Source organism: Stegostoma tigrinum, chromosome 32 (genome assembly GCF_030684315.1).
Source record: "Stegostoma tigrinum isolate sSteTig4 chromosome 32, sSteTig4.hap1, whole genome shotgun sequence".
NCBI classification, from domain to species: Eukaryota; Metazoa; Chordata; class Chondrichthyes; order Orectolobiformes; family Stegostomatidae; genus Stegostoma; species Stegostoma tigrinum.
This window is the reverse complement of record NC_081385.1, coordinates 22,204,210-22,226,982: the sequence shown is the minus strand read 5'-3', so window position 1 is coordinate 22,226,982 and position 22,773 is coordinate 22,204,210. Positions and strand designations below refer to the sequence as shown.

The 22,773-nt window shown below is 41.0% G+C and overlaps 1 protein-coding gene across 12 annotated transcripts in view; it reads right to left on the bottom strand.

Annotated features, from left to right (window-relative positions):
- Positions 1 to 22,773, bottom strand: part of gramd1ba (GRAM domain containing 1Ba) — a 562,055-nt gene that overhangs the window by 61,314 nt on the left and 477,968 nt on the right. Inside the window, exon 1 of one of the 12 annotated variants that reach the window (XM_059639101.1) lies at positions 7,193 to 7,724. The exons of the other annotated variants lie outside the window; for them this stretch is intronic. Within the exon in view, the coding sequence (XP_059495084.1) occupies positions 7,193 to 7,327 (135 nt within the window). The 5' untranslated portion in view covers positions 7,328 to 7,724. Of the gene's footprint in view, positions 1 to 7,192; positions 7,725 to 22,773 lie in introns of those variants that run through there. 12 annotated transcript variants of the gene reach the window in all.

The following is a 22,773-nucleotide window of genomic DNA, read 5'->3' as shown; positions in this document are numbered from 1 at the left end:
ATCCTTCTTTCCTAGTTCAAAATGAATTTCTTCTTGAATAAAATGAATTGACTCAGGTTGAAAGTACAAAGACAGCACATCTAACGAAATGGGCAGATTTTGACTGAAGATACAATTCATCCAAAGTACTCTCCCAACACTTTCAAAAATTGAGACAATAGGATTCTTCTGCTTTTGTGCACCTGGCGCGGAAGTAAAAATCAGGAACAATCAAATGAAATTACTTTGAAAACTCAACTTCTGTGGACAGAAAGCTGACTTAACATTTTGGGTCCAGTGACATTATTTCAGAACTGATTTTAGACAGGGAAAGATTGGTATATAAACTGAAGATGGGTAAGAGGAGGGTGAGGAGTAAATGATTGGTGGAGATCGAGCACAAAAGGAGAGAAAAGAAATTGAACAGTCAAAGGAATGGATAAAGGTCAGCCTGGGAGAATCAAAAGCTGTTAATGGGGACCATTAGTAACTGGCAATGGATTTGTTGCAGTAGAAGCCCTCATGATAACAAGGTTTAGTGTGTGAGGGTTGGGATAAGGGCACGGGAAGAAGTGCTCAGGCCCTAAAATTATTAACCTTGATACTGAACCCAAAAATCAGTGTTTATCCGTCTAAATCAGACTTGGGATCAAAAACAGATTAATATTTAGCATAATAAAATGTGAGGCTGGATGAACACAGCAGGCCAAGCAGCATCTCAGGAGCACAAAAGCTGACGTTTCGGGCCTAGACCCTTCATCAGAGAGGGGGATGGGGAGAGGGAACTGGAATAAATAGGAAGAGAGGGGGAGGCGGACCGAAGATGGAGAGTAAAGAAGATAGGTGGAGGAAGTATAGGTGGGGAGGTAGGGAGGGGATAGGTCAGTCCAGGGAAGACGGACAGGTCAAGGAGGTGGGATGAGGTTAGTAGGTAGATGGGGGTGCGGCTTGGGGTGGGAGGAAGGGATGGGTGAGAGGAAGAACCGGTTAGGGAGGCAGAGACAGGTTGGACTGGTTTTGGGATGCAGTGGGTGGGGGGGGAAGAGCTGGGCTGGTTGTGTGGTGCAGTGGGGGGAGGGGACGAACTGGGCTGGTTTTGGGATGCGGTGGGGGAAGGGGAGATTTTGAAGCTGGTGAAGTCCACATTGATACCATTGGGCTGCAGGGTTCCCAGGCGGAATATGAGTTGCTGTTCCTGCAACCTTCGGGTGGCATCATTGTGGCAGTGCAGGAGGCCCATGATGGACATGTCATCTAGAGAATGGGAGGGGGAGTGGAAATGGTTTGTGACTGGGAGGTGCAGTTGTTTGTTGCAAACTGAGCGGAGGTGTTCTGCAAAGCGGTCCCCAAGCATCCGCTTGGTTTCCCCAATGTAGAGGAAGCCGCACCGGGTACAGTGGATGCAGTATACCACATTGGCAGATGTGCAGGTGAACCTCTGCTTAATGTGGAATGTCATCTTGGGGCCTGGGATAGGGGTGAGGGAGGAGGTGTGGGGACAAGTGTAGCATTTCCTGCGGTTGCAGGGGAAGGTGCCGGGTGTGGTGGGGTTGGAGGGCAGTGTGGAGCGAACAAGGGAGTCACGGAGAGAGTGGTCTCTCCGGAAAGCAGACAGGGGTGGGGATGGAAAAATGTCTTGGGTGGTGGGGTCGGATTGTAAATGGCGGAAGTGTCGGAGGATGATGCGTTGTATCCGGAGGTTGGTAGGGTGGTGTGTGAGAACGAGGGGGATCCTCTTAGGGCGGTTGTGGCGGGGGCGGGGTGTGAGGGATGTGTTGCGGGAAATACAGGAGACGCGGTCAAGGGCGTTCTCGATCACTGTGGGGGGAAAGTTGCGGTCCTTAAAGAACTTGTACATCTGGGATGTGCGGGAGTGGAATGTCTTATCGTGGGAGCAGATGCGGCGGAGACGGAGGAATTGGGAATAGGGAATGGAATTTTTGCAGGAGGGTGGGTGGGAGGTGGTGTATTCTAGGTAGCTGTGGGAGTTGGTGGGCTTGAAATGGACATCAGTTACAAGCTGGTTGCCTGAGATGGAGACTGAGAGGTCCAGGAAGGTGAGGGATGTGCTGGAGATGGCCCAGGTGAACTGAAGGTTGGGCTGGAAGGTGTTGGTGAAGTGGATGAACTGTTCGAGCTCCTCTGGGGAGCAAGAGGCGGCGCCGATACAGTCATCAATGTACCGGAGGAAGAGGTGGGGTTTGGGGCCTGTGTAGGTGCGGAAGAGGGACTGTTCCACCTAACCTACAAAGAGGCAGGCATAGCTGGGGCCCATGCGGGTGCCCATGGCCACCCCCTTAGTCTGTAGGAAGTGGGAGGAGTCAAAAGAGAAGTTGTTGAGTGTGAGGACGAGTTCAGCTAGGTGGATGAGAGTGTCGGTGGAGGGGGACTGGTCGGGCCTGCAGGACAGGAAGAAGCGGAGGGCCTTGAGGCCATCTCCATGCGGAATGCAGGTGTACAGGGACTGGACGTCCATGGTGAATATGAGGTGTTGGGGGCCAGGGAATTGGAAGTCCTGGAGGAGGTGGAGGGCGTGGGTGGTGTCACGGACGTAGGTGGGGAGTTCCTGGACCAAAGGGGAGAAAATGGAGTCCAGATAGGTGGAGATGAGTTCGGTGGGGCAGGAGCAGGCTGAGACGATGGGTCGACCAGGGCAGGCAGGTTTGTGGATTTTGGGAAGGAGATAGAAACGGGCCGTGCGGGGTTGGGGAACAATGAGGTTGGAGGCTGTGGGTGGGAGGTCCCCTGAGGTGATGAGGTCGTGAATGGTGTTGGAGATGATGGTTTGGTGCTCGGGTGTGGGGTCATGATCGAGGAGGCAGTAGGAGGTGGTGTCGGAGAGTTGGCGTCTGGCCTCGGCGATGTAGAGGTCAGTGCGCCATACTACCACTGCGCCACCCTTGTCTGCGGGTTTGATGGTGAGGTTGGGGTTGGAGCGGAGGGAGCGGAGGGCTGCCCGTTCTGCGGGGGAGAGGTTGGAGTGGGTGAGAGGGGTGGAGAGGTTGAGGTGGTTAATGTCTCGACGGCAGTTGGAGATGAAGAGGTCGAGGGAGTGTAGGAGGCCTGGGGGTGGTGTCCAGGAGGAGGACTTGTGTTGGAAGCGGGTGAAGTGGTCAGTGGAAGGAGGGTTAGGTTCCCGGTTGAAGAAGTAGGCATGGAGGCGAAGACGGCGGAAAAACTGCTGGGGACCGCTTTGCAGAACACCTCCGCTCAGTTTGCAACAAACAACTGCACCTCCCAGTCGCAAACCATTTCCACTCCCCCTCCCATTCTCTAGATGACATGTCCATCATGGGCCTCCTGCACTGCCACAATGATGCCACCCGAAGGTTGCAGGAACAGCAACTCATATTCCGCCTGGGAACCCTGCAGCCCAATGGTATCAATGTGGACTTCACCAGTTTCAAAATCTCCCCTTCCCCCACCGCATCCCAAAACCAGCCCAGTTCGTCCCCTCCCCCCACTGCACCACACAACCAGCCCAGCTCTTCCCCCCCACCCACTGCATCCCAAAACCAGTCCAACCTGTCTCTGCCTCCCTAACCGGTTCTTCCTCTCACCCATCCCTTCCTCCCACCCCAAGCCGCACCCCCATCTACCTACTAACCTCATCCCACCTCCTTGACCTGTCCGTCTTCCCTGGACTGACCTATCCCCCCCCTACCTCCCCACCTATACTCTCTCCACCTATCTTCTTTACTCTCCATCTTCGGTCCGCCTCCCCCTCTCTCCCTATTTATTCCAGTTCCCTCTCCCCATCCCCCTCTCTGGTGAAGGGTCTAGGCCCGAAATGTCAGCTTTTGTGCTCCTGAGATGCTGCTTGGCCTGCTGTGTTCATCCAGCCTCACATTTTATTATCTTGGAATTCTCCAGCATCTGCAGTTCCCATTATCTTTAATATTTAGCAGTACAGTTTATCAGTAAAATTCTTTTTGTGAGGCCAATGTCTGATCTCTGTCAAAGAAAGTCAATTATGCAGTATGCCCAAATAATGGCATGAAAAAGTGAAACTATTCTCTCTAACTAATCAAAAATCCTAATAGTCTCATAGTGGATACAAGTGGAATTACTGTTATTCAACTCAATAAATATGGGGTATGTAAACATTTCTGTTCAATGGATATTATCAGTCTCACACTCCCCATCGAGAACTAAGTTCCATAGTTTGGTTAATGTTATTTTAAATTAAAATAAACAAATTATCTTCAACTAATCCAGCATTCTATAAATGCCATAACTAAGCAAACCTGTTTTAAGAGTGAAAAGATAAGTTTAGACCTGAGATGAAGAGGAATCTCTTCAGTTAGAGCGTAAATAACTGATGGAACTCATTGCTGTTGGGAGCAGTGGAGGCCAAATCACTATGAGTATTTCAGACAGGGATAGACAGGATCTTCGTTCATAAGGGGATCAAGGGTTACTAGGAGAAGGCAGGAGAATGTGGTTGAGAAACATATCAGCCATGGCCAAATGGTGAAGCAGAATCTATGGGCCAAATAGCCAAAGTGTGTTCTTATATGTTACAATCTTAAATGCACACTGTAAATTGGAGGAATTTGTTGTAATATATACCATTATTATCACTAGCAATCTGTAACGGTCATAAAATCGGCTATGTTTGGGGTAAGGATATTAGCCTCAAGTGAGAAATGGTCATCGCACAAAGTTGGTTTTGGCCACAATACTGAAATCAAGTATGACTGACTGAGCTCATACCCAAAGCCTCATGTTGAGAACATGTTACTTACAGGAGGATCACAAATAATATAAATCTGCTTTTGAGAAACTACAATGCTGTAATTGTTCAAAACTCAATAAAACATATTTGATCAACTGCAACCTTAAATATAGTCATATTTTTAATTACCGTAAACAAATGTGATCTCCAACTCACAAAAGAATGTCAAATCTTAAAAAAAGACAAGAAATCCCTAATCAGTGAAATGTATGTTGATACTTCATAAGTTTGCAAAAAGCTCCAGCTAGCAAAGGCATTTGATTTCTGATTCTGAACTATGTGAATCATCCAAAGAGAATCTGTAAAGGATTCCACTTTTAAGAAAACATGATGGCAATGTAAACATCTTCAATCCGGGTGCTTATTCCTTCATCACAGCAATTCTCTGAGTTCCAGTACATTATGAGCTTTAACAGTATTTCAGATCTGGAAACACTATCACTGGTTCAACAACTCCAAGAAGTTGGAAAATATTTTATTAATTGTAGCTTACAAATTAATATCAGTGAGCGGCTTCAGCCAGTATCTATTGAGAGTAAAGACTTCTCCAATTCACTTTGACTGCTGAAGTCTAGTCTTCCACACCATTGCCTCTCATTCCCAACCTCTTATGGTCTATCACTGTTGGCAAAGTCTTCAGCCTTTGTGACTGTACTCTTTAGGACTCCCTTCCGAAACTCCTCCACATCTCAACTTTCCTCCCTGTCTTTAAAGGTCTTCTTAAGAAACATTTATTTGGACAGAAGTCCAGTAGATTCGATTACCTTAAGGCTCAATATCTCATCTTTCCAAACACCGTAAAGCAAGTGCAGCACAGTGGCTCAGTGGTTAGCACTGCAGCCTCACAGCACCAGGGACCCAGGTTCAATTTCAGCCTCGAGTAACTGTCTGTGTGGAGTTTGCACATTCTCCCCGTGTCTGTATGAGTCTCCTCCAGCTGCTCTGATTTCCTCCCACAGTCTAAAAGATGTGCTGGTTAGATGGACTGGCTACGCTATATTGCCCACAGTGTCTACGGTGGGAAATGCTGGGTTATGGTAGGGGATGGGATGTTCTTCGGAGGGTTGGCGTGGACTCGATGAGCCGAATGGCCTGCTTCCTGAACTGTAAGGATTCTATGAACGCTGGTGTGTTATCCTATTCTAAAATTACTGTCTCAGATTTTTGTGGAGCAGGGTATTGCAATGAATTAGATATTTTCCTTCTTCACATATTGGCACCTGGTAATTTTCTGGAAAAGGGAGCCTTACCGAATGATAGAAGAATTTACCTTCCAAACTAATGAGACAGGAAAGTGAATTAGATTAGAAGAATTAGAGTCAGAACAGTAAAAGAAGCACTATAAAAAGCAAGAAAGAAACATGGGATCAAGGCATTGAAAAAGAGAGAGAATAAAAGTCAATTTAAAGGCTAAATAAAACATGGCATAGAGCACAAGGTTTTAATTTACGTAGTATTCTAATTATTTGCCATAGATGGACATGGAATATCACGTAAACATTTTGACAAAGAACAGACAAGTTACCACCAGTGTTCTGGCCACTGTTTGTCTCTCAGTAAACATTACAAAAACAGATTATTTAGTCATAATCACATTGTTATTTCTGGGAGGTGGCAGAATGGCTGCTACATTTCCTATGTTACAAAACTTCAACTTCATCTAGTACTTTGTAAAGCTGCAAAACATCCACATCTGTGGTGAACATGAAAAGTGCTAAATAATTTCTTTTCCTGTAATTTTAGTGGACAATCTGCAGAAACCTTGCAGAAGCACAACAGCTCCAAGGTTTCTGCAAAACATGTACAGAAGTTGCTGCAGAAGACTGGCAAAGTCCTTGTGGAAATTCAAGCTCTTAGGGCACTTACATGACAAATTATTACTGCAAAGGTTACAATAGATATCTCTGACATGCAGACTCACTGTGTTCAACTAAAGAAAGCTGAATCTTTCCCGTGGAGGAAATACAAATGTTTCTAACAAATAAAACTCAAAATATACTTTCAATTTTCTGAAATGTAAGGGTGTGCTTGAATTAACCACTGGCTGCTAAGTGTAGTTTATGACTGGTCAGCCTGAAGGATTTATACCCCAATACCCCTGAGCAGTTTCACAATATAATTTGGTTCTCGGTTAGAGAATTTGACTTTTGCTTACTAGAAGTAACAAGTTGCATTTATGAGAATGACTGTCCCCAATAATAAACACATGGTGCCTACTAAATGTGCACACAAGTACGTGGTATATACAAAGTCATTTTTTAAATTGCAGCATATATTAATACATAAAAAAAGTGAATCCTTTTGACAAAGTTAACACGTCATCTCCAAATAAAATTCAAATTAAATTAATTTTTATAGCCTGTACCATATACTGCTTACTTCAAAGATAAAAGTTCATCATCTCGTCAGAGGTATTTTGAAAATATGCACATAATGCAGTAACAGTTTTACAAAGTCAAGTAGTATTTCACTCACTGCTGGGATTTCTTCATCATCCATATCTGGGTCGATCCAGATGTAAGATTCCTCTGGCAAGTGCCAACCTGTGGTTGTTTCATTAGGCTGACATGAGAAGTCCCAGCCAGGGTATAGCTCACTTCCAATATTCATAATTTGCAATGAATTTAACTTATAGAGAGTTCTAAATCTTGTCTTAACTTTTCCCTGCTTGACTATGGTCTGCAGTTACATCTAATGAACCATTTTAGATTGGGTATCTATTTTATTCTCAATTTAATTATCTTTGCATTTTATCAGTAACACTTGAGGATGAAATTAGCCTGACTCCCACATGCAACAAATTAAGTATCTGACTGCCTTGATTCTATGCGTTTCCACTGTCCTATAGTAACCTCAGCTCTCACACATTGCCAACTACAGATGTTTCCTGTCAATAACAATGAAAAAAGACTCTGTTCCAAGAACTAACTTAATGTAACTCCACAATTATACACTGTTAAGTGTTTCCTTCCATACTTTTAACTAAGCACTAGAACATCTTCAGTCTTTTTTGATATATCTGCAGTTCTGATCTCTTGTGGGAGGAGCTTAGCGTGGTTCCACAACCTGAGCAAACACTGGCTATGCAGATGTGCCAAGTGGGTGATGGCAGTATTAACTATTAACCAGTTGGCAAACAATATACTCTGGGACCTGCTGGTACGTAAACAGTCTCTGTCCTCCCGCCCAACACGGATAATCCTGGAAACTGACTCAGATTATTTAACTTCACTAAATAACAGAACTTTGCTCTCCAGCAGTCAACTCAGCATACATGTATCTGTTATATGGTAGACACCTTAATAAATACTGCACAATGATTCAGAGTAAGGCCAAATGATATTGAAACCAGATGTGATATTTATTGCAAGGGAGGAAGGGCACCAAGTTCAAAAGGTGAATGAACTTCGGGCTCTGTTCCTCTGCACTCCAGATAAAATGCAGAACAAAGATGAAAGAGTTTTTTATTTCTAGACAATTTTTACCCCTTCAGATACATTCCCGTTAGGTTTTTGATATGCAACTTAATAATGGGACTCAGTATCCCTTTATCAAACTACAAACAAGTTTAATAGTTCTGCACTGACTGCATCACACTTTGTATTATACTGTACAGCTGACTTCTGAATTAACTACACATATCCTTAACTATCAAATTAAAACAGAGTTTGTAAGATCAGTCACTATTACTGATATGGCAAGTAAAACAGGATCAAAGTAAAAAAAGTCTATAAAATTTAAACAAACTCCAGATTCATTACTGCTACAAAGGAAATTTTAAACAAGTCTCAGATTTTGGGCAGTTACATTCAAACAGCAATTATTCAATTGGAGAAAATAACAAGAATTACAACATATCACCAATAGCATAAAGGCTCTGTGCTCTCAATTTCCATTTCTCAAACTGCATTTTCAAATGATCTTTATTTATGTGGCCTCTCTATGACACTTTTAAAGGAAAGTGAAAGTACCCTTCAGAGTGACCCCTCCATAGCCCTATTTGGGGATAAACTTGGAATTTTCCATCTATATTTTATGATCACCTGGATCATGTCAAAGAGCTGGTAAGGTGTTTGTGAATTCCAATCCTAGGCCATGGTTGAAGTTGGCTTACATCTGCTGTCTTCTGATTTTTCAGGTGTTTCTCAGATGTTCCATTTTTAGCACTCAAAGCAGGCTAGTGTTGGACAGCAGGAAGAGACAGTGAAGTTTCTTTGTGCAGATGCATCACTAAATGTTACTACTCAGAATATTTTTTCCTTCTTTTACTCAGAGTAATGATTCATAGTTTCTCCTTCTGTGATTTCTAATCCATCATCTGATATTTCTTGTGGAAAACAGGACAGGTGACCTGCTCCCAAGTTTGTTAAGTACATGTGAATATTAGAAATTGCACAAAAATGTGAAGTGGCAATGCTCTGGATTTTCGTTCCTAAAATAAGAGCCTTTTCCCAATACTTGCCAAACTGACATCATGGATAAGACCAGGATTTGGACAGATTAGGGGGACAATATCAATAATATCAAATGATTACATTCATGATTTAAACTTTTATAATTCCCAAGTCACTAGGTCTCTCGTTTTGTTGGTCTCTATGGAGCTTCTATGCATTTCATTCTAGTCAGCAATAGGAAGTGTCATGGAACTCCAGCCTGAGATTGCAGGGGCCTAGATGTTTTGCAGATATCACACTACATTATTAGGTCTCTTTTGTCTTTCAAATGAGTGGCAGTAATGGGGATCCTAACAGAGAAACAGGAAAGGAAGAATTTGGCAGTCAAAATTGCTGATATGTAAAAAGTATAAGTGTATGACTAACTTTAGGACACTGCTATCCTGTTTCAGAAATTCAAACCTGAAAACATGCTTCCAGTTATTGAACTGAATTAAGAAAATTATCTTTAAAAATGTGTACCAAAGACCAAGAAGGCATAACACAAATGTATCATGAACTTGTTCATCACTGTTGCAATATTATCTGATGTAAACCAGATGATGGAATAGTAGGGCGGTACGGTGGCTCAGTGGTTAGCACTGCAGCCTCACAGCACCAGGGATCCGGGTTAAATTCTGGCCTCGGGTAACTGTCTGCGTGGAGTTTGCACATTCTCCCCATGTCTGCGTGGGTTTCCTCCGGGTGCTCCGATTTCCTCCCACAGTCCAAAGATCCGCAGGCTAGGTGGATTGGCCATGCTAAATTGCCCGTAGTGTTCAGGGGTGTGTGGGTTATAAGGGGATGGGTCTGGGTGGGATACTTCAAAGGGCAGTGTGGGCTTGTTGGGCCAAAGGGCCTGTTTCCACACTGCAGGTATTCTAATCTAAATTGCCCTCAAAGAATAATACATTTTCAGAAGGCTTTCATTAAAGTCAATGCCATTTAAGGGGGCTGCATTCTTGAAGAACATCATAATCAGTAATTTTTGCAAATGGTTAGCCTAGTACAATGCATGTGGGCAATATGTACTTTTGCTCCAGGAAGAACACTTTTTTTCCTTCTTTAAACCCAAGGATAAGCCAAGATTTGATTCATAGTCAACGAAAAGGTGCACATTAAGTACAGCAGGTCTGGCAGCATGCATGAAGAAAAAAAAGAGTTAATGTTTCCGATCCGGTTACTGGACTCGAAACATTTGTAAAAATTACTGATTATGATGTTCTTCAAGAACACAGCCCCCTTGAATGGCATTAACTTTAATGAAAGCCTTCTGAAAATGTATTATTCTTGGAGGGTTATTTACAATATTGCAACAGTGATGAGCAAGTTCATGATACATTTGTGTTGTGCCTTCTTGGTCTTTTGTTATTGTCCTGAAACATTAACTCTGATTTTTTTTTCTTCACAGACACTGCCAGATCTGCTCAGCTTTTCCAGCAACTTCTGTTTTTGTTTCTGATTTACAGCATCTGCAGTTCTTTCGCTTTCTATGCACATTAAGTACTGTATGGATTCATGAAGGATTTAACATGCAAACAGAAAGACTTTCTTCTAAAAGATGTAATTAGAAAATCAGCCAATTATGCTGGAAATGAAAACTATAAGATCCTATAAAAATTAGTTTTGTGAAGATATATATGACAAGAGATATCATACAATGTAGTAAAAACAAATAAACTGGTTGAAGTTCTACAAATACATTGATATTATAAAATTCATAAGTTACTTAATTTTAATGAGATTGGACCTTGATGCTGGAATGCCAAATTGCAAACAATCACAACCATTTATACAATAGGAGATGAGATGAGATGAGATGATGACAGTTTGCCATGTCAGCAGTGGATAAGATGCTGCCCGGTGAAAGCCATGGGCTCCTGTACTACCAAGTAGTTTGAAAGAGGTATTTAAGATTAAGGAGGGATTTATTAATACTGCTGGGACTGGGTATCACAAAAAAGCATTTTTAACTGGAATGTTTACTCCATCCTCTATGAGTAACCTCATGTTAAATAATTGAAAAATGACACATAAACATAGGAAACGGGAACAAAACTAATCACCCCCTCGAGCCTGCTCCACTGTATGATTGGCACTGATCTGATTGTAACTTTAATTTTATTTTCCTGCTCATCCTCCAAAATCCTCTACACTTTCATCATTCAAAAATTGAGTCTTGACTATATGTGACCGAGCTTCCACTGCTCATTGGGGTATTCCTACAACTAACAATCTTCTGAAAAAAGAAATTCCTCCTCATCTCTGCCTCAACTGGAAAATACTTTATTCTGAAACTGCTCCCTTTGGTTCTTGATTTCGCCAGGTGGGGAAACATCCCCTCAGCTTCAATTTTCTCCATACACAGAATAATTTACTAATTACATTGATATGTTATAGTCAGTTCCCACTTAAAATATTTCTCAATACACAGAAGCTTAAAGATGCCTGTTAATATACTTCTCTCCCAAAAAAGAGCTTTTAGAAACTCCTTTGTATTCTGCAGAGGGGCACCTTTAGTGGAAGCACAGCCAGATTTATGGACGGAGCTCTCTTCCAAACCATATATATGGAAATCCAACAGACTTAGTATGTATATGAAATTTTCCTTTTCTTTTTTGCATGTTTGGCTTTTTTGTGGCCATTAACAAAAAACATGCAATTGCAGAAAACCCAGGCCAATACACTTATCTACAAACTGGATCTTCAGTTAGACAGATGGCTTGTAATTCCTGGTGCAGGCATTCTTACATTTCCTACAGAATCTATTTTCTGGTACCAATGGCAGACATAATTTGAAATAAATAATTTGTGAAGAATTCCTAATGATCATGGTAATGTCCCAGGAGCTTAATCCATACTTTTTTGGAATCAGGTACAAATCCACTCTGTGAATAACCATTTGTAAATTAAGAAAAACAATTTGCCTTATTGCCATTGCGGTAAATTAACTCTCAGACTGAAATATATTAACACTCTGCTGATTTAGCTTATCACAATATGGGACGCAAGCACGTACCATCTTATACATCTCCAAATAGCACGTATCCAGCAAAAATCAAGCCCAACAGCACTTTCAAACCCAGTGTAAATTGCCTCTCTTGGTCTCTAACTGGCTCCACTCCTCCCTTAACTACTCTGTTACTATTTGTAAGCTTTGGAATCCCCTTCAAGTAAGCTGCTAGTCTTTTTTCACAGCCAAATAGTTTACTTTGGTCAAAGGGTGAAAACAGAAGATAGATGGCTGTGGTGCTAAAAATAAGACACACCTATTTGAATGTCTAATCTTGGCATGCAAATTTGGTCCTGACTATCATTCACTGTGACCTGAACTCAACTGGCGATGCAAAACCAACACATAGATGTAGTTCAAGTGCTAACTAGAGGAATCATCAATGAACAATATATGTGAGCTACTTGCATTCACTTCCACTGAAGGCATGAAATGCTCTGCCTGACACAAAGCAGCTTGCTAAAGTATTGCTCAAAGAGAGATGTCACACAAATTCATAGACATGTGAATGAAGGTCCTTCTGGAGGAGGTCCAGAAGAGGGTGACACCACTCAGCCCTCCTGTCACTTTCTCCTACAGTAGCTGATACTGCTCGGTTTACCTTTCTGTTTTCATTCCATTTTTCACCAGATTAAACAGTCCTATTAGTAAGATGCTAATGACCAAACACTACTCCTCTGCTGCTTACCTCTAAAAGATGGACTAGCACAGCCTTTTCTTTTAAGATGAAATCCTCTAAGAATTTCAGAATAGAAATGCTAATGTGTTGACGAAATCATAACAGAGTCAGAAAGTTATTTGCTGCTGCATTCCCCATTTTTGTCTGCTTCCCGTAGCCACAGTATTATACGGCTGCCGTAGTAAACTTTCTAGGCCATAGTAACCTCCCCACCATCCCCAGGATGTTGAGTGTGGTGAACTTGCTGATAGTTAAGCCATTGAATATCAAGTGGTGGTTGTATTCCCTTGTTATAAACGGTCAAGTCCTGGCCCTTTGCTCATGTGCATGCTACTTGCCACTGAGAAGCCCCGGTCTGCGTGTTGTCCAGTTATTGTTGCTCTTTCTCAGCAAGTTGCCGAGGGTATATTCTTCTGTCACTATATTAATTTTTATTTTATTATCCGAGTTCTAAATCTAATCCTGGTTGTAATTCTATTAAATGCAACAAAGCAATTCTCTAATTTGTGTTGAGCACTGCAGGAGCCAACATTTCCTGTAACCCGCTTAAATTTTCAAATTGCTGAAAGGTTTCTTTGTGCATAGATCCAAAGCTTAGATTTCTACTCAGAAAATAGTGAAATTAAAAACAGCACCTTACATTTATATTAGCTTTCGGCTGCTGTCTTTATCCAATTATGAAACAAAGTCTGATATGGCAACTTGAGCCGGAAATCCAAGCATCAGGACATCTTGGAATATCAATTCATTACTTTTCTTTCTACTCAACACTTGAAAATCATTTCCTTCAACTGAGAGAAAAAAAATGTTGACTTTTACTTCATCTTCACTCAAATATTGTAATGATGTCATGCCATGTGGTGTCATTCTGTGAAAATAGTGGAAACGCTCAGCAAAGTCAATAAGAAACAAGGAGAAAACAATGTGAGTTAACATTTCAATTATGGACTGTTTGATAGGCTTAAAATAGTTAATATTAGGATAGTACTACAGAACATTGCTTACGACTGCTAGCAGCTTATAGTTTCTTAACCCTAAATCAGCAAATATGGATGGAAATGTTATTTTCTCTGGCAATTCACATACAAAACTAACATGTCTTAGAACAATCCCAAGTGAATTTGAGTGAATTCAAATTTTAAGTACTCACTGTTACCAGATGAATCAAACATTTTTTCAACTCATTTCAAATTCCTTATGGAGATTGCAATACAAACAACTTAGTGATGGCTGTCAAGCTTCATCTTGCCAACTGTGCTCTGGATCGCCAGCGTATCATTTACATCTAAGAAGTTACTTAATTTGTCAGCACTATGTTCCCTACTCCAGGAATAAACTCATGTGCAGACACATCTGGCCACTGAATGGGCCAACTGTAAATTTTTCACGAGTAAATATCAATTCCAGTGTGCATAAAGATTTCATTAAAAGCCTGACAAAACACTTACAAAGTTAACACTCTGATCTGTAGTAAACCTTTTGTTTACCGTAATGTTGACAAACTCTAAAGCAGATTTATAAAACAATCACGGAATTTTAAATATAACTGAGTTGTGCCCATAATCACATGATGCTGGAGTATCCAAGACTTTTTTTTAAACTCAAGTTTCATATCTCATAAATATGGCCACAACTCTGATTGGAAATGCAAATTCACACCAATTGTGCCAATTAGTTAGTGTGCAGCATATTGCATCCAGATACTTGGGTGCAAAGGCACATATGAAAACATTGACCCAGCACTTGGCCCATTAAGATAACTCATCAATTGAAGCTGGGTCTAGGTCTCTTTATCCTTTCCCTGCAGGCGAGCATTCATGAAGAGGGATGCACTGCTGAAGATGTGGAAAGCTCGGGCCCAAAATCTAAGGAAGATGAATAGGCTTTTGGTGGGGGCGGGGGGGGGTCCAGAGGAAGTTGACAAGAAAGAATGCTCACAGGGATGAAGGTCTTGTCACATGACGAGCGGCTGAGGACTCTAGTTCTACACTTTACGGAATTTAGAAGGATGAGAGAGGATCTCATTGAAACTTACAGAATACTGACAGGCCTGGATAGAGTGAACATCAGGAAGATATTTCCATTCATAGGACAGACTAGGATCCCAGCACCTCCGAGTGAGGGAACAATCCTTTAATACTGGAGGTGTAATTTCTTCAGCCAGAGAGTTGTGAATCTGTGGAATTCATTGATACAGCGGTGGTGCAGGCCAAGGTGATTGAGTGTATTTAAGGCAGAGACAGATAGGTTTTTGATTAGCAACGGCATCCAAGGTAACGGGGTGAAGAATAGGTTTGAGCAGTTGATCAGATGATGCAGCAGACTCAGAGTCCATACAACATGGAAACAGGCCTTTCAGTCCAACTAGTCCATGCCAACCATGCTCCCAAACTAAACTAATCCCACTTGCCTGTGTTCAGCTCAAATCCCTCCAAACTTTTCCTATTCATATACTTATTCAAATATTTTAAAAATATTGTAACTGTACCTGCATCCACTATTTCCTCTGGAAGTTCACGTGTGTGAACCAACCAGTGTGTAAAAAAATTGCCCCTAATGACCCTATTAATTCTTTCTCCTCTCACGTTAAAAATACTCGCCCGGGTTTTGAACACTCCCAAACCTTAGGGAAAAGACTCTTGCAATGACCTTACCAATGCTCCTCATGATTTTATAGACCTCTAGGAGATTGCCCCTCAACCTCCGACACTCCAGTGAAAAAATTCCAGCCTATCCACCCTGTTTTTATAACTCAAACCCTCCATTCCCAGCAACATCCTGATAGATATTTTCTAAGCCCTCTCCAATTTAATAATATCTTTCCTATAGCAGGGCGACCAGAACTGCACACTGTACACCAGAAGAGACCTCACAAATATCGAATGGTCCAATTCTGTTCCTAAATCTTATGGTTTAATGGTATATCGGCACACTCAAGCCTGAGAGATAGTGCCAAGAAGTGGGAAAAATACAACCTTTTGATCTGAAATTCTAACAAGATCTACACTAATAATTTTGAAAAATGAACTTTTTTTATTCGATGTAAAAGATAATAACTTATTTATTTATTTCTACCCTTTGCGCTGAATCACAGACAGACCCCGATTTGAAATGATCATTCAAGCAATTGCCAATACTGGTATAGCAGTATTATGAGAGGGACAGACGTTAATGTCATTTGGCTGCTGTAGAATAACATTCCAAATGTGTTTCGCAAGTATGTTATTGAATAAAATTTGACATTTAGCCACATTAGATTAGAACATGTGACCATGAGAGAAAGATGTTTTGGGAGGGAATTGGAGAACTGTGGAGAATTACTAGCACAAACCCATGTGCTACTTTATGAATTGTACTTTTGTCCAAAAACACTAATAATTCCACTTCTCCAGTAAGAAAACAAAAGTCAACATAATGGATCTGAAACAAAATCTCAACTGTCAAAAGTTTTCGGCAAAATAATAGTTAAAATTTATCAGCACTGTGACAAACCAACTATAATATAGTGACAATGATGCCACCCGAAGGTTGCAGGAACAGCAACTCATATTCCGCCTGGGAACCCTGCAGCCTAATGGTATCAATGTGGACTTCACCAGTTTCAAAATCTCTCAAAATCTCCCCTTCCCCAACTGCATCCCTAAACCAGCCCAGTTCGTCCCCTCCCCCCACTGCACCACACAACCAGCCCAGCTCTTCCCCTCCACCCACTGCATCCCAAAACCAGTCCAACCTGTCTCTGCCTCCCTAACCTGTTCTTCCTCTCACCCCAAGCCGCACCCCCATCTACCTACTAACCTCATCCCACCTCCCTGACCTGTCCGTCTTCCCTGGACTGACCTATCCCCTCCCTACCTCCCCACCTATACTCTCTCCACCTATCTTCTTTTCTCTCCATCTTCGGTCCGCCTCCCCCTCTCTCCCTATTTATTCCAGAACCCTCACCCCATCCCCCTCTCTGATGAAGGGTCTAGGCCCGAAACGTCAGCTTTTGTGCTCCTGAGATGCTGCTTGGCCTGCTATGTTCATCCAGCCTCACATTTTATTATCTTGGTTTCTCCAGCATCTGCAGTTCCCATTATCTCTCTCTCCTATAATATAGTGACGATTGTTGGTCATATGTCACAACGCTGCTAGGAATTAATGTAGTAAAACTTTAAATTGCAAATCAACGAAGTTGGATTTATAAAGATATAGGTAGTTCAATAATTGTCACGTAAAATAAAAATGATATCAGAGTTGCGTTCCAGTTCTTCAATAATCTTCTGATTCATCATAGGCATATTTGTTATGTACCCACTAACCTTCAGCATATTGACACTTTGTATTTAGTCTCACATTTCAATTATTCATTTTCCACATTTCCTTTATTGGGATTTGAGGTTTAGGAATCATGCCTACCAGAAAAAAAATTAGACATGATTTTACAGCACTTCACAACTTTATTTTTTCTCCAATATTAGTGTCCCTCAAACTTAATTCTAGAGATTTCAGAGGGCCTAACTTATCAATGCGTTTACTTGAGCTTTGTAATCTAAAATGAAGGTTTAAAAATCAATATTTTCCTTGGAGGATCTTTTCTGGCTGTTGGGTTACAAAAATAAAATTATCCTGTCTCAGAATTGATACAAACGTGTTCTTTAAAAAAAAAACTTTATCTGTTTTATCCATAACTGCCCTTACTACAGAATACTGAGTGATACTGAGTTTTTTTTTTCTTTATTCATTAACGGGATGAGGACGTCACTGGCTAGACAGCATTTATTGTCCACCCTAATTGACCAGAGGACAGTTAAGAGTCAACCATATTGCTGTGGGTCTGGCGTCACATTTGGGCCAGACCAGGTAAGGATGGCAGTTTTCTACCCTAAACAGCATCAGTGAACCAGATGGGTTTTTCCCGACAATCAGCAATGGACTAATAATCATCACTAGATTCTTAATTCCAGATATTTTTATGGAATTCAAATTCAACCATCTGCCATGGCTGGATTCGAACCTGGGTCCCCAGAATGTTATCCGGGTCTGTGGATTAACAGTCCAGCGATAATACCACTAGGCCATTTCCTCCCCTAAACTTAATGGTGTTTCTGCATCACAATTCGACAACTGAATACTGCAAAGTGAACATCAGTGTTTTTTTAAAAAAAATGAGAGAAAATTGGAGCAGTCAACATTTATAGGGATATGTGAAGGATCTCATAATAAATAAGGACATAGTGTATAGATAATAGAAGACTGAGGCCAAGTTTGAGCAAACTTCAGAGTACAAGATTGCAGCTTCCTAGACCTGCCTCTGTAATCCACATTTAACGTATGTTGTTGTTTTTCAAATAACAGAAGTGTGGAATGCTTTTATTGAAAAGAGAAAGCTGTTATTGAATATTCAACTTTAAAGCATTCTTCCTACCAACCAGAAAATCAACAGCGTACCCTCATCACTAATGAACCCTTCTGAGATTTCAGCTTATTCGTGACTATTGTAGTTCTTCAGAAACTTGTTGGTCAGTTTTTGTTACATTCAATGTCAAAATATATGAAGAAGTCTCATCTCTCTACTTTCTCACTGACAGACCTGACAATATGGCATTATCACTGGAACCAATTGGTTCTGATATGTCCATCAGAGAGAAGTAAAGTGATAAATTGTTTTAGAAATAACTGGGTGCTACTAGATGTGAATTTATACAAATCTGAAATCTTATTTTTAAGATAATTACTTAAGTATTCTCATAGTTAGGTGTTCAAGCTGGGAAATTCCCTAAAAGAGTCCCTTCCAATCTCCACGATTCTTCAGTTTAATCTGAGAAGTTAGTTCTTAATAGTACGAAAATCCAGAATAAAGCATTCTGCAGCCACTGCTGCTCAGAACTTAGTGGATGGTTAATCACTGATCAGTCAGTGCCATGGAAAGTCATCATTGCAGGGTGCAAACACCACTACTGGATACAGCTGAGTCAGAACTGTGACACAGTGTCTTTAGCAATTGAAACCACATCATAAGAACCGGAAAAAAAAGTCTTAAATATCCCTTTTGTTCAATTAGTAGAATATTTAACCCCAGATCTTCTGCCATCTGGCTTGCTGGACAGTGAAGACAGCCTCAAATATACAAGTTGGGTCCCTCTGGAAGTCCTGGTGCAATGACACTGCAGGAAATTGTCTGGGAAGTTTGAACTTCAGACAGACAATTCTCAATCTCCTTGGGACACTACATGGAATGACTCCAACCTGGAGTTTGAGTCGGATACTTAGGAGTGATCTGACTCATTGATCCAAGAAATATTTAACAAACTAAAACCACGTCTAACTCTGGAGTATGAAAACAACTGACTCTACCCAATCAGGCATGTTGACACCTGACCCTCTATCTTTTCCCCTGACTCTCTGACCACATTTGACCTCTAATTCACACACAGCCTCCAATAATCCCTGACTCACACTCAGGACTACTGCTTCTTCCAAAGATTACCACACATTGATTTTGAAGTATCCTTGCAAAGTTGGGTAGAGTATGTGTGGATTGGGAGGCAGGAAGTTAAAAGTTGGTTTTTGCAAAATGATAGGGGTGAAAGCATTGTGTGGTCCCTTTAAAAGATGATTGTACTTTTCTAAGCTCAGAGATTTAAAAACGACGTCTGTCAGCAGCAGCTTGAAAGTTTGCACGTAACAGAGAGCACCTGAATTGAAACAATTGTATCAAAAGGCAGTTAGCAGGCCAAACAGCAGTTCTTACCACGACAAGTTTTCAATTTTGCCAATTTGAACCAGGCACTTAAATAACTAAAACGAATTAAATTTAAATCTGATGGTTTTGACAACGTAAGACCAATCCTATTGTAGGAAACAGTGATATGTCATCAAGGATATAAAAGAAGGGAAAGTTGGGCAAAGACAGCAGAGCAAACTGCCATCCGCCACAACTAACAGCCCTTAGCTCTAAAGAAAGAATTGTTGGCTCCCTCAGACTCCTCTGTGTTTTAGAGAAAACACCATCTCAAGAACAAAGATACCCAAGACACAACTAGTGAATATTCCTGACAGAAGAATTGACAGAGAAGGTCTTCTTGACAAGGACTGACGGAGAAGGCACAGGGCATTCCGGAAGACACACAACCTGGCTGTAATTTTGAGAGACTAAATTCATTTTTTTCTTATGTATAAGTGGAATTTGTATTTATTAGATCAGCATATCATTAGAATCTTGTTTCATTCAGGAATAGTTAGCAATTAGAAAGGGTTTATTCGGTTTGCTAATACTTTAGATAGTTTGTTCATTGTTAGAGTCAAATAAACAAGTTGTTACTTTTTGATTGTAAAGTGAGTATCAGGGATTTATTTTGTTTAACCACTATAAGTTGCTAAAAGGCAGGTTATATCACTTTTCACACTCCTTTTACAGATTTTCAGATGAGGTGCTCCTCTTTCAGTTTTCGCACTGGGGCGGGGATGGGTGGTTTCCAAACTCCACTTTAGAATGGATTGGGAGCTCGTGTTCAAGATTTGAATGGATCTAAATGGGTCTGAACAGATTTGGACATATCTAAGATATGAAAGGTCCCAGCAGAGTTTAAACAGACTTAGGGATTAGTGTCCCATACCTTTAAATAAAATGTAAGCAAGAATTGGAAAATATGTTTAATTTGGTTGTTTGTTGTTGGTTGAATCAGAAGTGGGGAAATGGCTTTAGGCATTGCTAAAGAGGTTTTGGGGGTTGAAGATGATTGCCAAGTTTGCCAAGGAAGTTTAGAAAGACAGAAGAAGGGGATATTTTCAGAATTAGCAGACAGGCTAAAATTGAGCTTAACGAGGGGTAATAAGAAAGCTGAAATTGTAACAGCATTAGTCAAGCATTTAGGTATATCAGAGAAATAGGTGCATTGGAATTAGAACAAATTAATTTGCAAATGAGACAGTTAGAAAGTGAACTTAAAAGGTTGGAGTTGACTGAAACAGCTTGAATTACAGTTAAAAGCAGAGGAAAGTGAAAAGGAAAGAATCGCTCTAGCAGAACAAAAAAGGAGACAGAGAATCGGAATGTCAGAAGTGGACAATTAGACGGGAAAGCCAAAGTAACTGGTTTGAGATGAAGGTGGAAGGTAGGCTTAGTGAGGAGGATAGTGATGCTGAACAAATCCATTCTAGCCAAAGGCCTGGTAGGGATATGTAGAAATATTGTCAAAATGTCAAAACATTACCAAAATTAGATAAAAAAGATGTAGAGGCCTTTTTCACTTCCTCTGAGGAATTGTCAAACAGATGACTGGCCAGAGTCTATGTGGGTAATGTTAATTCAGACTAAGTTGGTCGGCAGGGCTGGTGAGATGTTTGCAGTGCTGTCAGAGGAAATGTCAAGAGATTGAGTAGTAAAACAGGCTATTTTGAGTGCCTACAAACTGGTATCAGAAGCATACAGACAATAGTTCAGAAATGTATGAAAGGAACCACATTTGACTTATATTGAGTTTGAAAGAATTAAACAGAGCAACTTTGATAGATGGGTGACAGCATTAAAAACGGAAAAGACATACAAGAAATGCTATTCTGCTGGGGGAATTTAAAAACTCACTTCCAAAAATTATGAGAATTCATATTACAACTCATGTTACAACAGCCAGAACAGCTGTAGAAACGGTGGATGAATACACAGTAGTGCGTAAATCAAAATCTAGTTTCCAACGACAATTTCATTCTGTGAGGGATAGAAATCCTTCAATAAAAGGCAAAAATAGATTATACTGGAAACTGTTTATGACATGTGAAAGAAAAAAAACCCAAGAGGGTGGAAAAGGATTTTCACTGCTGTCAGGTGGAACACACAAAGTCACAGTGCTGGTGGTTTAAGAAACTCACTGGGAAAAATGATGTGGTAAAAGAGGCTTAGACCAGTGGTATTATTTGAGGTAGTGAAGGAAATTCCAACAGAAGATGAGGGGCTGCAGGAGAGTGCACAGCCAGTCACGGGCTGGATCGTACGATAGCGCCCAATCTTTTCAAAGACGTCACCTCTGTAGTTAAAGTTTACTCAAGTAGAACAGGGGTAGTAGGTAAAGAAGTTACAATATTGAGATACAGGAGCCAGTCAGTCTCTAATAATAAGAAATGAAAATAATTACATTGCTGAAATGTTGCCCAAGAGAGTGATAATCTGTGGAATAAATGGAGATAGAATTAGTGCTCCCCTGTGTAAGATCAGGCCAGAAAGTCAAATCAAGACTGGGGAAGTGATAATTGGAGTGATAGAAAACTTGGCTATTCCAGGAATACAGTCTGTTCTTGGAAATAACATAGCTGGATGAAAGGTGGGAGTGATGCCCATTGTAGTGGACAAGTCAAAAGAAAACCAAGGAACCGAGAAGTTAAAAGGAAAATAGCCTGGAATTTTTCCAGACTATGTGGTGATGAGATCCCACAGCCATAAGTTAAAATAAGAAGGGGAAACAAAAGAGAAGGGTGAAGCAGTTGAGGTCCAGTTAGCCGATACTCTGTCTGATGAAACGGTAAAGGAAAAACCTAAGCAGATAGAGGATCAGGCAGAGGTGTTTAGTTCTGAAAGACTAATGGAGTTACAACAAAAAGATGAGACGATAAAGGATTTATATCATAAAGCCTACTTTGAAAAGGAATCAAAATATATTCCAGAATGCTGTTACCTTAAGGATAAAATCTTAAGGCATAAATGGAGACTTAGACAGGTTAGTGCGTATGAGAAATGGGCAAAAGTTCACCAGATTGAGTTGCCAGTAGCATACAGACAGGAAGTATTGCGGGTAGCACACAAATTGCTTGTCGGTGGTTATTTAGGAGTGAGGAAGGTTCAGACTAAGATACGGAAACATTTCTATTGGCCCGGGCTACATAAAGATGTTGAATTTTGCCATACGTATTATATGTGTCAGGTGGCAGGAAAGCCACAGACAGTAATAAAACT